The sequence below is a fragment of the Eumetopias jubatus genome, unplaced genomic scaffold, assembly GCF_037043125.1.
Source record: "Eumetopias jubatus isolate StellerSeaLion01/CBP00866 unplaced genomic scaffold, mEumJub1_p1.0 scaffold_5, whole genome shotgun sequence".
NCBI lineage: Eukaryota > Metazoa > Chordata > Mammalia > Carnivora > Otariidae > Eumetopias > Eumetopias jubatus.
The window spans coordinates 73,723,699-73,736,472 of NW_028274811.1; the positions used below are offsets into that span (position 1 = coordinate 73,723,699).

Consider the following 12,774-nt stretch of genomic DNA (forward strand, 5'->3'; position numbering starts at 1 on the left):
GTCGGTTGAGCGTCTGCCTTCGGCTCAGGTCATGATCCCAGAGTCCTGAGATCAAGTCCCACTTCGGGCTCCCTGCTCAGCAGGGAGTCTGTGTCTCCCTCTGCCCCTCCCCCTGCTCATGCTCTCGTTCACTCTCTCTCTCTCAAATAAATAAAATCTTTAAAAAAAACAATTAAATTGATAGAGAGATGCTATATTCTCATTACTAGGAAATGCCAAGGCTCTGTTACACTTCCTTGTAAACACAAAGTCTTTGTTTTTCATTTTTTTATATTGAAGTACAGCTGACATAAAATATTATATTAGTTTCAGGTGTATAACATACTGATTTGAAATTTACTGACACTATGAAATGTTCACCATAGTAAGTGTAGTTGATAAGTGTAGTTACCACCTGTCACCAAAGTTATTACAACATGATTGACTATATTCCGTATGCTGTACTCTTCATCCCTGTGGACTTATTTATTTTACAATGGGAAGTCTGTACCACTTAATCCCCTTCACCTATCTTATTATTATTATGTGTTTATTATTATTAAATATATTTTATGTATTCTTTTTTTTTTAAAGTAAACTCTATGCCCAACATGGGGCTTAAGCTCACAACCTTGAGATCAAGTGTCGCATGCTCCACCAACTGAGCCAGTCAGGATCCCCTATTTCATTTATTAAGTATAGTTCAAACCAAATTACTAAAAAGGAGATGCACCACATGCACGTGAGGCTGGCAAATGTATCTCCTGCCCCAAAACAAAGCATGCCATTGGGAGAACAACAAAGATATCAGCCTCAGCTTTTTAACATTCCTTAAGTTTCCACTGAGAACCTATTATATGTGTAACACTAGGAAGATTCACTTCGTTAGAATGGCCAACTCCTTAACAACTGGACAACATTTAATTCATTTTTGCAATTTCAGTGCCTTGCAGATAATAGGAACCAATCAACTATAAATAAATTTTGCTATTTCTTCTCTCAAAATATAACCTGGAATGAGGCAACTTGTAAAGTCCACTTTGGGTATAAATAGAGTTTAATTTAAGGAACCAATACACTAATAGTTTAAATATACTAAGGTGTCTTACTCAGCCACAGCTTGAGAATGCTGACCAGCTTTCAAATAGTACAGTCCTCGCCTAAGCCAGGCCCATTTTGCCGTTCCAGCACCTGCCTTTTGAGTTACTGTTGTTAGGGTGGCTAAGGCAGTTTCCTAAAATTAATAAAAGACTAATATTAGACATCTCAAATATCATAAAAATACACAACACCTATGTAAAGTACCCAAATGTATTTTCATTTACCACTTCCTAATTTTTAAACTTACACTGGTATATACACTACAGTTTCAAAAGTAAGTGATGAGTAATGTAATGTCTGCCAACGAAAAGAAAATTTACTCCATAAACAGTGGCAAAAATATTTCTATTGCATCTACAAAGAAAAATAAAAAATAAAAACTTTCAAGGACACACATATAAAAATATTTCTATTTCTATACCCAGGATAAAAAGGCAAAAGTATTTAAGTTACTGGACATACCATCTCTTCAAGTTCCACACTTAAGTCAACTGCCGCAGCTCCAGATTCAGCATCAGTATCATCTAACTCAAAAGCTTTCCTGTAACAGCCACGGGCTCTGTTTTTATCTCCTACCACATCTCTGTAGTAATGACCTAAATAGCAGAAAACTTTGCCCATGTATGTATCCAGTCTGGCAGCCTTTGAGATAAAGATTGATAGTAACACAATATTAAAGTTTGTCTGTGAGGTTCTTTTTAAAAACACAGAAGATAAATACACAGGTTAAAAGAAAAATAGAACACTTTTGTTAAACATACAAAAATATGCCAACACATCCCTTAATGTAAGATTTAAAGCAACAGGAAAGCTGGATGTCACTGCTTATAGAATGCAAACAAGTGTAAAAATATTATTTCTTTGTTAAAAAGAAATGTGAAATTAGAGTTATTATTACACTAACCTTCTTTTATGCATCAAGATAAGCATGTAAGACTTTTAGATCTTTAACATCTAAATATAAGAAATTCAGGGCGCCTGGGTGGCTCAGTCATTAAGCATCTGCCTTCGGCTCAGGTCATGATCCCAGGGTCCTGGGATTGAGCCACTTCTCCCTCTCCCTCTGCCTGCCACTCTGCCTACTTGTGCTCTCTCTCTCTATGTCAAATAAATAAATAAAATCGTTAAATAAATAAAATAAACTATAAGAAATTAAACATCTAGAAGTATATATGCCCACACTACAGTGGAAATTACCTAAAAACAATATTTTTCTCCAAAGATAATTATGTCTCATCTTCTATAATGTGTGTTTCTGAAATAAGTAACTTTTACATTTTTTATTTTCTCCTTGAAAATCCACATAACATTCTCACAAAACCTAATGTGTAAGAGATGAAACACCATAAAAAGTCCAGTTAAAAAAACAAAACAAAAACAAAAAACAGTTCAGGGGTGCCTAGGTGGCGTAGCTGGTTAAGCGTCTGACTCCTGGTCTCGGCTCAGGTCAAGATCTCATGGTTGTGAGACGGAGCCCCACATCGGGCTCCGCACTGAGTATGAAGCCTGCTTAAATTCTCTCTCCCTCTCCCTCTGTCCCTCCCACTTATGCTCTCACTATCTCTCTAAAATAAATAAATTTAAAAAAAAAGAAAAAGAAAAACAGTTCAGAAAACAGTAATTTTAAGTGCCTAACTTATATGATTATTATTTATGATTTTATTACAAATCCATTTCAACTAAGTATTGAATAGTAGCATTTGTTTTACCTTTAGAAAGTGGGTAAGAGCCTTTGTTTTATCTTTTCTTGTTTCTTCATCCATGAACCAATATGTTAACCCAAGTTGGTAATGATATTCAGCAACTTCAGCATCTTTCTCAAGAGCTCTCTGAAAACTAAGTCACCAAAGGGAAGTAAAAAGATACATAGAACACACACACACACACACACAATGTAGGAAACTCCTAGTTGAGTCAAAGTTTAAGTGATTCAAAGATGCTAAATCAGATATGTTATTACTTTAGAATTTAGATTATAATGAGAAAAAAAATACTATTTGAAGAGGAGCTTATAAAAACACAACAGCCTTTTAGCTTTACCAGTGTGCTAAGCATTTAGGAGGACACATCAAACATTGTATCTACTCACTGACCATTATGATCAGCTAGTTAAATTTCATACCCATTATGGAATTTTCTTACAGGTACTGTGCTACATGTTAAACATTTCTTAAAAATACTAACGCTTACACAGATCAAATTTATACAAAACAGAACTTTATCAAACCTACTCATTTTGAATTTTTGAGAAACATAATAAATTAAGATATGACTACACCTATAAGCAACCTAAACATATTCTTACCATTTCTCTGCTTGTAGATAGTCCTTTTTGGTAAAATGAATCAAAGCCTCCAGGGCATGAACTTCAGCTAGGTCAGGGTAAGAAGAGAGAAGGTCTTCCATAATCTATAAAGTAGATATCTGTCAATTCTTTATCCAAATTAAGTCACTTGTAGCTTAAAAAAATTCCCAATTTGGGGAACCTAGGTGCCTCAGTTATTTAAGCATCTGACTCTTGATTTCGGCTCAGGGCATGACCTCAAGGCTGTGAGATGGAGCCCCACGTCAGGCTCTGTGCTGGGAGTGGGCCTGCTTGAGATTCTCTCTCCTCTCCCTCTGCCCCTCCCCCACCCCACCAAAAAATTCCCAGTTTGAATGAAAAAAAACAACCTTTGAAGCTTCATCTAATGAGCCTTTGTTCAGATAGGCCAAGCTTTTAAGAACCAAAAGTCCTGGGATATTATTTGCATCAGAAACCTAGAAAATAATTGTAAAGAAATTAAGTCTCTTTCAACACAGAACAGCAATATTTACTTTAATTAAGGAATGACCATAAAAGAGCATGGAGTAAAGACATACAGGTCCTGATTTTTATCACTATGAATACATTCATTCTTTGTAACCTTTTTATTAGAGAAAATTTCAAAAACATTTCAAAAAATTAGAACAGTACAATAATCCCACATGTACTCATTATCCAGCTTCTAAATTATTAATTCAAAATCAATCTTTTCTCATCCATACCTCTCTACCCATTTCACTATACTCCTGCTTAGATTATCCCAGCTATTATAACTTTTCATCTGATACTTTAGCATATATATCTAAAAAGTTCATTTTTATATAACATAATTGGACTGTCCATGGTAGTTCCTAAGCCTTTCTAATAGAATTCTAGTAGGCTTTGATAGTTTCCTTGCTTTCTAGCATTCTAAGATGTCCTGGGCTCATCCTATACATTTTCTGTTTCAGACCTGGACTTCATCAGCTCTCTAAGAAACTTTTCTTTTTGTGTGTGTGTGAAAAAAAAAAAAAAGATTGGAAAGACCTCCTCAAAGCATTCACACAAAATACATTACTGGTAGAAGGCAAGTAGAAAATAAGAAATTAAGATATTAGTTCTTGAAGAATGCTGACAACTGTTCTAATTTTAATGAAATATTATGAAATGCAAAGCCCTTTGAAATATACAAAACAATATTTTAAAAAAATTCAAAACCCCACAATAAACTGAGTGATATAATTTTAATTTTAGATTAAAAAAAATGGCCTTTATCTGACAAAAATCTGTAAAAGCACCATGTTGTTATAATTCATAATTTACTATTTTTTTGCCAGGGATTTTCAAATTGCTTGAACCAAAAACATTAAGAAACAGGATTCCTTCTTAAATATCAATCTCCTTCTGTTTTATTAAACTGAAAAACAAATAAACAATACTGTCTACTATGAAGCTACTGTGTCCTTCATTGTTCTTATCAATAATCTATGAACTCTTTATTGAAGGAAAAATTTAGAATCCCAAATTAATAATAATCAAGTAGTAATAGCCTAAGAGGGCAAAAAGAGAAAAGGAGAATAAGAACAAGACTAAAGAAAGAAATTGCATCATATGAAGCATATTGTAAGTACTTAACCAAAAGGCAAATAACTTCAGTAGTTTCCAAGTGTGTGAATGATTTAGAAAATGCAGATGTGGTGAATTCATATCTCTAATGCAAAATCTGTTTAAAAGCAAATACTTGTAAGGAGAGAGTGGTTGATGCCTGGTTGACTGGAAAAAATTAAGTTGAAGGGAAAAACCTGGTAAGACTACCTGATCAAGAGTACAAATTGCTTCCACTGAAGATTCATAATCTGAGAGTTTAATCAAAGCCTCTGCTTTCAAACGGAGACAAAGATTCTTCTGATGAAGACTGCCACCAGACACACCAAGATTATCTATGTTCTTCAGAGCTGACAAAATTAAGGACATCTGAATGAAGACAACCATATTACTTCATTTTTTTCTTCTTGTTAACGGTGATAAATAATAAATTGGAGATACAATAAGAATAAATTGCCAAAATAATATACATGAAGAATAATTCAGAGCCAAATATAAATTCTTCCCTGAATTCTTTATGGAAATATCTGCATTTAAAAAAAAAAAAAAAACAGACCTAAATTTAAAATCTCTATCTTTACGTAACATAACATGAACATCCCGAAATACAATGGCTATCTATATCTGCTATGTAACAAAGGTTAACCAAAGCATCAGTAAAAAACCTAGCAAATGAGGGATACTGAGGGAAAGTAAGTTGAATTCAAATGGACCAGGGTGAACTGTTTCTCAACTACAGAGACTAGGCTACCAGCTAGGTCAAGAGCAGTGAACCACTCTTATGATTTCCTATCCCCTCATGTGACCCATCCGATCACATTCAAATAGGCTCCATATGCCTAAGACTTCTCTTATTTATATCAGAGGAATCAAAAATTCCTGAAGTCCTGGACGCACCAGAAACTTCCCTGTTAAAAGACAGAGCACCTCCACACAAGCCTAAACTGACTGTCAAAATTCCAAATGCAGGGATCCTTTGAAAAACACTCATTGTTAGTTTAAAAGAAAACACACTACATGCATATACACTTGGCATTACTTAACCACCTCAATGAAATTTAAATTAGTAACTTAAAATACAAAATAAAGCTTATAAGTTTCTTTAAACCACTATCTTTTTCTCCTTTAATATGAAAAGATATAGGGTTGGCCACCCTTACAGATGTCAGGAATACCTTGATTGCATGAAAGAACAGCGTCCTTAGGTCTATGCATTTTAACTTGGGCTTCTGCCAGATGATACCATCCAGTTGTGCACAGAGGGCTTTCCTTTAACCCTAAAAGGAAAAAAGCAATCACAAAATCCAAGCTTTCTATGACTACTAAGAAAAATGGCAACACCATCTACTCCCCAAATCAGATCCCTTCTTTCCCTTGTCGCTCCTATATAATTATTCAGAACACTGATTCCACGCCCCAATCATTTCTCTACCACCACTACTTCAGCTCCCATTTCCACCATCTTTATCCCAGATCACTGCAGGGGCTTGCCACCCACTCCAATTCATTCTCTACACTGTAGCCAGAATAGCTGTACAAATACAAATGGAATTATGAAATTCCCCTGCTTAAAACCTTCCACAAGTTCCTGGCTGCCCCTAGGATAACATGCAAACTCCTTCACAAAGTGTGTAAGGCCCCTCTCCAGTCTCCTTTCTTGACTCTTACATCTTGTTGAACTGCCATGAATTCCAGCTGTGCTCTCAGTCTCAGGCTATTTCACCTCTTGGCTTGAAATCCTCTTCCCACCCTAAGCTCGTATTTGTTATTCAGATATCTATGTGAATATAAGTTCATCCTGAAACATCATACCTAACAAAACTAAGTTAAAGATTCCTAAGGATGGAGGGGAATACATATATATATATATAATGATACTTATTTTACAAATGAAAACATTGAGACAGAGAATTAATTACTTTTCTCAAGGTCTTGAAATTAGTGAGTGGCAGAGTTGGAATCCAGACCTAAGCAGACGCTAGAGTGTATATTTTTTCACTTCTATTTTAAATACACATTCCTCAAAGAAAGGCCCAAAGATAACTGCCTATTGACTATGTTAGCTAGGATATAAGGAGGAATTATTCAGATTAGAGGGCTGAAAGTTATGAGCAGAAGCGAAGGGAAGGGACAAAAAGGGAAGGGAAGGAATGTGTTCTGTTTCACACAACCAGCAGAGCCTACCCAGGAACCTGCTAGGATAGCCTCTTGCATGAGCCAGTCTGAGACACTTTGGAGCTGAGGGCCTATATCAAAGCCCATCTGAGTGATCCTGAAGTTACCGTTAGCTCATTATAATACTAAGATTTATTGCTATGGATGGGGTTTTCGGCCATTTTTGGAACGTACATTGTATGCACTAGCATGCTGACATGCTAGGCATCTGTAGCTCAACCAAAGTGCCTAATTAATAGCATATGGACTCATTATATTTGAAAATGAAGCATGGGAGCAGGAAAGGGCAAGAAATCAGACTCGGGAGGGTTGCAAACCTTGTGAAGAGTTTCCATGTTATCCTAAGGGCAGCTGAAAACCCATGGAAGGTTTTAAGCAGGGGAAGAGAATATGTATATATTAAGTTTCTTAATGTACACACCAGCTCTCTACCCCTGCCCTCTAATGCACTGAATAAAAGCTTCCTGTACTAACCCCACAGGAAGACACTGCCTTACGGGCTATTTCCCTGTCTTCTTACTTGCCATTACTTACTTGGAAATGTTGTTTCAACACTTCCTTGGGTTGTGTTCAATTTAATGCACCCCAAGCAGTGATACCCCTGAGTTTGGTTACAACTATACCTCATATTACATGCTCTACACTGTACACTTACCTTCTGTTAGGTTCCTAACAGCATCTTCATACTTTTTGTCTTGTAATGCTTTAATGCCTAAACCAATGAAGCCTGGACCACTTTTGGAATCCATTTCCACTAGTCTGGAAAAATACTGCTGTCCTTCATCAGTAAGACTGCCTGGAATTAAAAAGAAAAGTTATTAGCATACATACTCCAAATTTCCAATTGCCAAAACATACATACTTCAAGCTCAAATGCTGTCTTACACATCCTCCACCATATCCTGACTCCAGGAATTCAAAACTTAAATAGACCAACAATACCAAAAAATATTAACATATCATTAAAAAAATTATGCTTCTTCATCTTCTTAAATATCGGAAGTAGAAACCACTTTACTCACTGCAGTATGGGGGTAAACTGAACCCGAAGTCATACTCAAGGGTTTCAAACAAAAAACCTACTCCTACTTGCTACTACGCTAGGACACACAGCCTCCCGCTTGCCAGCTCTCCTTTTCCTATTCCACAGTAACTTCACTAATCTCTCTCCTTGGGCAACCATGTGCTGCTAGAGATGTGCCAGCCAGGATGCCAAATCGAGTGGATTCTTCCAGAATCCTACGACTAAAAGACAATTTGTGAAGATACTATACAAAAACTTAGTCACATTTTTCTTAGGTTTACAAGTTCAGCAGTACATTTCTGCCTTCTTTCAAAAACTTTCTTTTCCTATATAAGTTAATGGTTAAACCTATGTAATAGTCATCCAGTGCCTACATTTGTTCCAAATTTATTTTGGTAAAATAATTTAGTTTAGAAAACACTATTTATTTTGTTATATTTCCATTTTTTCCAAGCTCCATCTCAGGATTTCCATTCCCAGAAAAGCATTAAAAACAAGCAGAAAATATGATTTCTGCTTTGAGAATAAACTGTGAAGAGTACTCAGCACTTCAATAAATTGCTTAACCATATAAGAAAATTCTTAAAAACTAAGACAAACTACAACTTGAAGCAATAAATATGGGGAACAAATAAAAATAGTTTGTTTGAGGAATGCCTGGGTGGCTCAGTCGGTTAAGCGTCTACCTTCGGCTCAGGTTATGATCCCAGGGTCCTGGGATCGAGTCCCACGTCGGGCTCCTTACTCAGCGGGGAGTCTGCTTCTCCCTCTGCCTGCCACACTCCCTGTGCTTGTGCTCTCTCTCTCCCCCTCCCTCTCTCCCTGACAAATAAATAAAAATCTTTGAAAAAAAATAATAATTTGTTTGAAAAAGCAGCTTGATGCTTTACTATCTATATAAAACGTATGCCCCCAGACCACATGTGGAGTCACTCTATCAGTCTCAGATGTCAAAGATAAACCCCTGGCATGTTACCATTTATTTTATATATTTCAAATTTTTCAAAACCGTATACACACCATAATCCATAATATTATACATTGATTTAGAAGTCCAAGTTAGTACCAAAAATTCAAAAAATTCTTAACGGCTAAAGAATTAAAACTTCAATACTGTTTGGTGAGATACGAAAACAAAGTGGAAGAAATACTACTTTTTTAGTTATCCAGTAAAAAAGACCTGAGCCAGCTATTATTATCCTTCTAGACATGAATTTCCTTCTGTCTAAACCTCTTCTCACTATGGTTCCATAAATGTAATTTCCAAAAGCAGACGTACCTAGTTTCATACACATTCCTCCTCCCAAGCAAACCAGTGGGTTTTTTTTCCCTCCCCTTTTCAACCAGTGGTATTATCCAGACATCAGAATCACCTGGAGAATGCTAACCCCCCGCCCCTCAAAGTTTCTGATTTCAATGTTAGACCTGAAAGCTGGCACTTCTAACAAGTTCTCAGGTGATACTGATGCTACAAGTTCAGAGACCATACTTTAGAACCACAGGCCTATAGTATTTACCAACACCATATACCACCTTTACTGTCAGTCTTATATATATACTACAGTTGCTACCTCTATAGCTAAACAGTAACTTCTGGAGGGTAGGAACTAGTATGGTATCCTGTACACATCAGGCATCCATTAAATACTGTAATGATCCTTTAAGAATACCATTACGAATTAATGTACCAAAAGGCTTAGTCTGTTAATAAGTAATGGCTGAGAATTACTACGGAAAATTAAAAATCACCATTCTAAAAAAGAAAGTAAAACGGCTATTAAAATTTTACCTTCAATTTCTAGCCATCTCAGTCAAAACTATCTTACTCCATAGAAACGTAATTCATGAGAGTACCTTGGCTACATAAACTGCCCTTATTATAAAAAACACACCTGTGATGGAAAGAAAAGCCAATCATGCATCATCCCAATGATTATCCATATGCATGGTACCTAAAAACGTACACAAGTAAACAAAATGTGGGTAGGCAGATGAAAACTGTTTGTAAAAGGCTAAGATGAACATGAAAAACTTCTAAATAAGATAAATCTTCCTTAATATCTGGGACCACAATTACAGAAACCAAGAGATTTGGGGAGACTATGTTCTAGCCCTTGGGAAACATACTCTCTACGTATGACCAAGAACAAATGACACTTAGAGGAATCTCCTCTGGTGTTCCCAAAAACTATCAACAGTAGTAACAACATCACTGATGCTTTGTAGAGACAAGGGATATTCCAAAGCTTCAGCTCTTAATCCTCTTCTCCATACTAACTCTTGCTGAGAATACTAGCTAAATAATATGTGGAGGATAGAAACAGAGAGGGAATACACTTGATTTCTTTCTGAATAGAAAATCATTTCTTTAACTTATCTGCTCTTTTTAACATTTAAAAGAGTCTAAGATTCCAGGCTTAACAACTTTAAAACAAGTTTGACAATATTATTTTTATTTCTCAATACGGCAAGCTAGATTTGGGGCTGATGAATGCTAAATCTCTAAGAATAAAAGGTGTTCTGAAGAGATTCAGGGTAGATGCCAAATAATACCTATAAGAATTCTGTTTCCTAAGCTTTACCACACACACAAAAAGGTGACTTTTAAAAATAACTAATTAATTGCTGACATCACAAAGAAATTCATCACTACTATGGAATTTTTCTTTTAAATAAACGTAGCTTGGGGAAAAAAAAACAAAATGGCATGTATTCATTTCTTTATTTTCATCCGAATTTTCTAATATTTCCAGAGCACAAAATCTTAAGCTCTTTCATGTTTAAGTGTGAAGATCCAAGCTTTCTTATCCTCCCCTATTTCAACTATAAAGCAAAATAAAATAAACCGAAAAGGTCATTTAGCATGAAATAATATTTTATCAGCTGACAACTGTGAAAGCTATTCACTACTTGTCATGTGAAGCTTTATAAACTGAATCATTTTGCAAATGAATCTTCAAGTCTCAACATGCAGAGGACAAAAGAGAATGAAATACATTTGTCCCCAGTGGAAGAGAACCCAGTGATTAATTGCTGTGAAGTAACAAATTCCGCAGACACTAAAGCACGCTGTGGGAGGATAGGTCAGCCTTTAAATACCTTATAGTTTCAGAAGTTCTTCATACACAGAAAGTTTGGTTTAGAGGAGCAATGAAAAGAAAACAAGAAATCATTAAGCACAGCTTCCTACTGTCTGGCATTAACTATTAAACTTTTACCCCCAGAATAATGCTTTACCTTAGAAAGTACCTAAGCCTGAATGGCTCCATCCCACAGATTCTCACAACCAATGATTCTACAGAGAAAAAACTCTTCCTTGGTGTACCATGTATGTAAATATCCACCTACTCACTCCCCTTTACCAGGAATATAAGCCTTTCCTTCTTTCAATTCTGCAAAATAACCTCTCCAGGAATGATTTTTTTTTTCATATAAACCAACACACTCTCTAATCATTCAGCATAACCACTTGCTATCTCTTTATTCTAGAACACTTTGTCAAATACTGAATTTATGTGCACAACTCTATAGACTTTGTTGATTTAATTTCTTCTATAATTTTGGTTTCTTTTTAATATAGGGGCCATGCTTATTTCACAAATCCACGTTATAGGCATACATGTACTTATTGAGAAAGCATTCAATCAGTCATCAAAAAGAAATTTCAAGTATTCTCTTGCGTCATTTCGCATGTGACAAGGTCAAGAATGAGGGAATAGTACAAATCATTAATAGCCAAAAGAAAATAGAGAAAAAGAGGGTGAACAGCAGCCACTGGTTTCTCAGTAGCAATTGTAATAGCAGAAAAAGGGTGGAGGAATGGGTACCAGAGACCAATTACAAAATCAGCCCACTTATCTTGGAAATGTATTAGGACTCATGTTAAAATTTAAAGAAACTAGGTGAATTCTGGAACTGTTCCCTGTCAATGGGGCGGAAAAAAACACAAAAATTCACAAGCATGTTCCTCATATTGAAAGTCTCTTGCTATGTCTCATCCTCCTTGACCTCAAAGTAAAGTTCACAATGTTAACTAGCCCTCTCTTCCTGAACCTCTCCTCCCAGGCAACACTACCGCAATTCTTCTCCTACTCCTCTAAAAGTTTACCAACCCCTTTGCATGCTTCCTCCTCCTCTCAAATGTAGTCAGCCAAATCCCTAGATTATTTCTTTTAATATCTGCTAACCACTTCTTCCTACTCTTTTCCAACCATTGAAATCTAAGTTTCAATTCAATCACTTTGGTTGGAAAAGATAGCCCTAAATAAAAACCTCCTAATCATAAAGTTAGTTGCTCAATCTTCAGTACAGATCTCCTTTCTGAAATGTTCTTTCTTGCCTTCTCTGTTGCTTCACATCGTGTTCTACCAACTTCCTGTCGGACCTCTCTGCTTCTGTTTTCTACTTTTCTCTTTCCCTCCCTTTCCCTTCAAGCCAGCCAGCACCACCCAAGACATAGTTTTCAGCTTTTTGCTCTTTAGTCATCCTCTGAAGTCATCCACTCCACTTCACTTTGGTGATTTCCAAACCTTATGTCTAGCCTTAGGATTGATCTCTCATCTGCAAGCCAGATGGGCATTTCCCTTTGAATGGCCATTAACCTATC

General features: G+C 36.0%; 1 protein-coding gene across 6 annotated transcripts in view; it reads right to left on the minus strand.

Moving 5' to 3' along the window:
* SKIC3 (SKI3 subunit of superkiller complex) overlaps positions 1 to 12,774 on the minus strand; it is a 169,659-nt gene that overhangs the window by 63,171 nt on the left and 93,714 nt on the right. For all 6 annotated transcript variants that reach the window (XM_028089298.2, XM_028089297.2, XM_028089296.2 and 3 more), the window contains 8 exons: positions 7,800 to 7,940; positions 6,145 to 6,246; positions 5,180 to 5,319; positions 3,754 to 3,840; positions 3,386 to 3,489; positions 2,790 to 2,916; positions 1,543 to 1,722; positions 1,089 to 1,213 (listed from right to left, as the gene is read on the minus strand). In XM_028089298.2, coding sequence (XP_027945099.1) covers positions 1,089 to 1,213; positions 1,543 to 1,722; positions 2,790 to 2,916; positions 3,386 to 3,489; positions 3,754 to 3,840; positions 5,180 to 5,319; positions 6,145 to 6,246; positions 7,800 to 7,940 — 1,006 coding nt within the window. The remainder of the gene's footprint in view (positions 1 to 1,088; positions 1,214 to 1,542; positions 1,723 to 2,789; positions 2,917 to 3,385; positions 3,490 to 3,753; positions 3,841 to 5,179; positions 5,320 to 6,144; positions 6,247 to 7,799; positions 7,941 to 12,774) is intronic.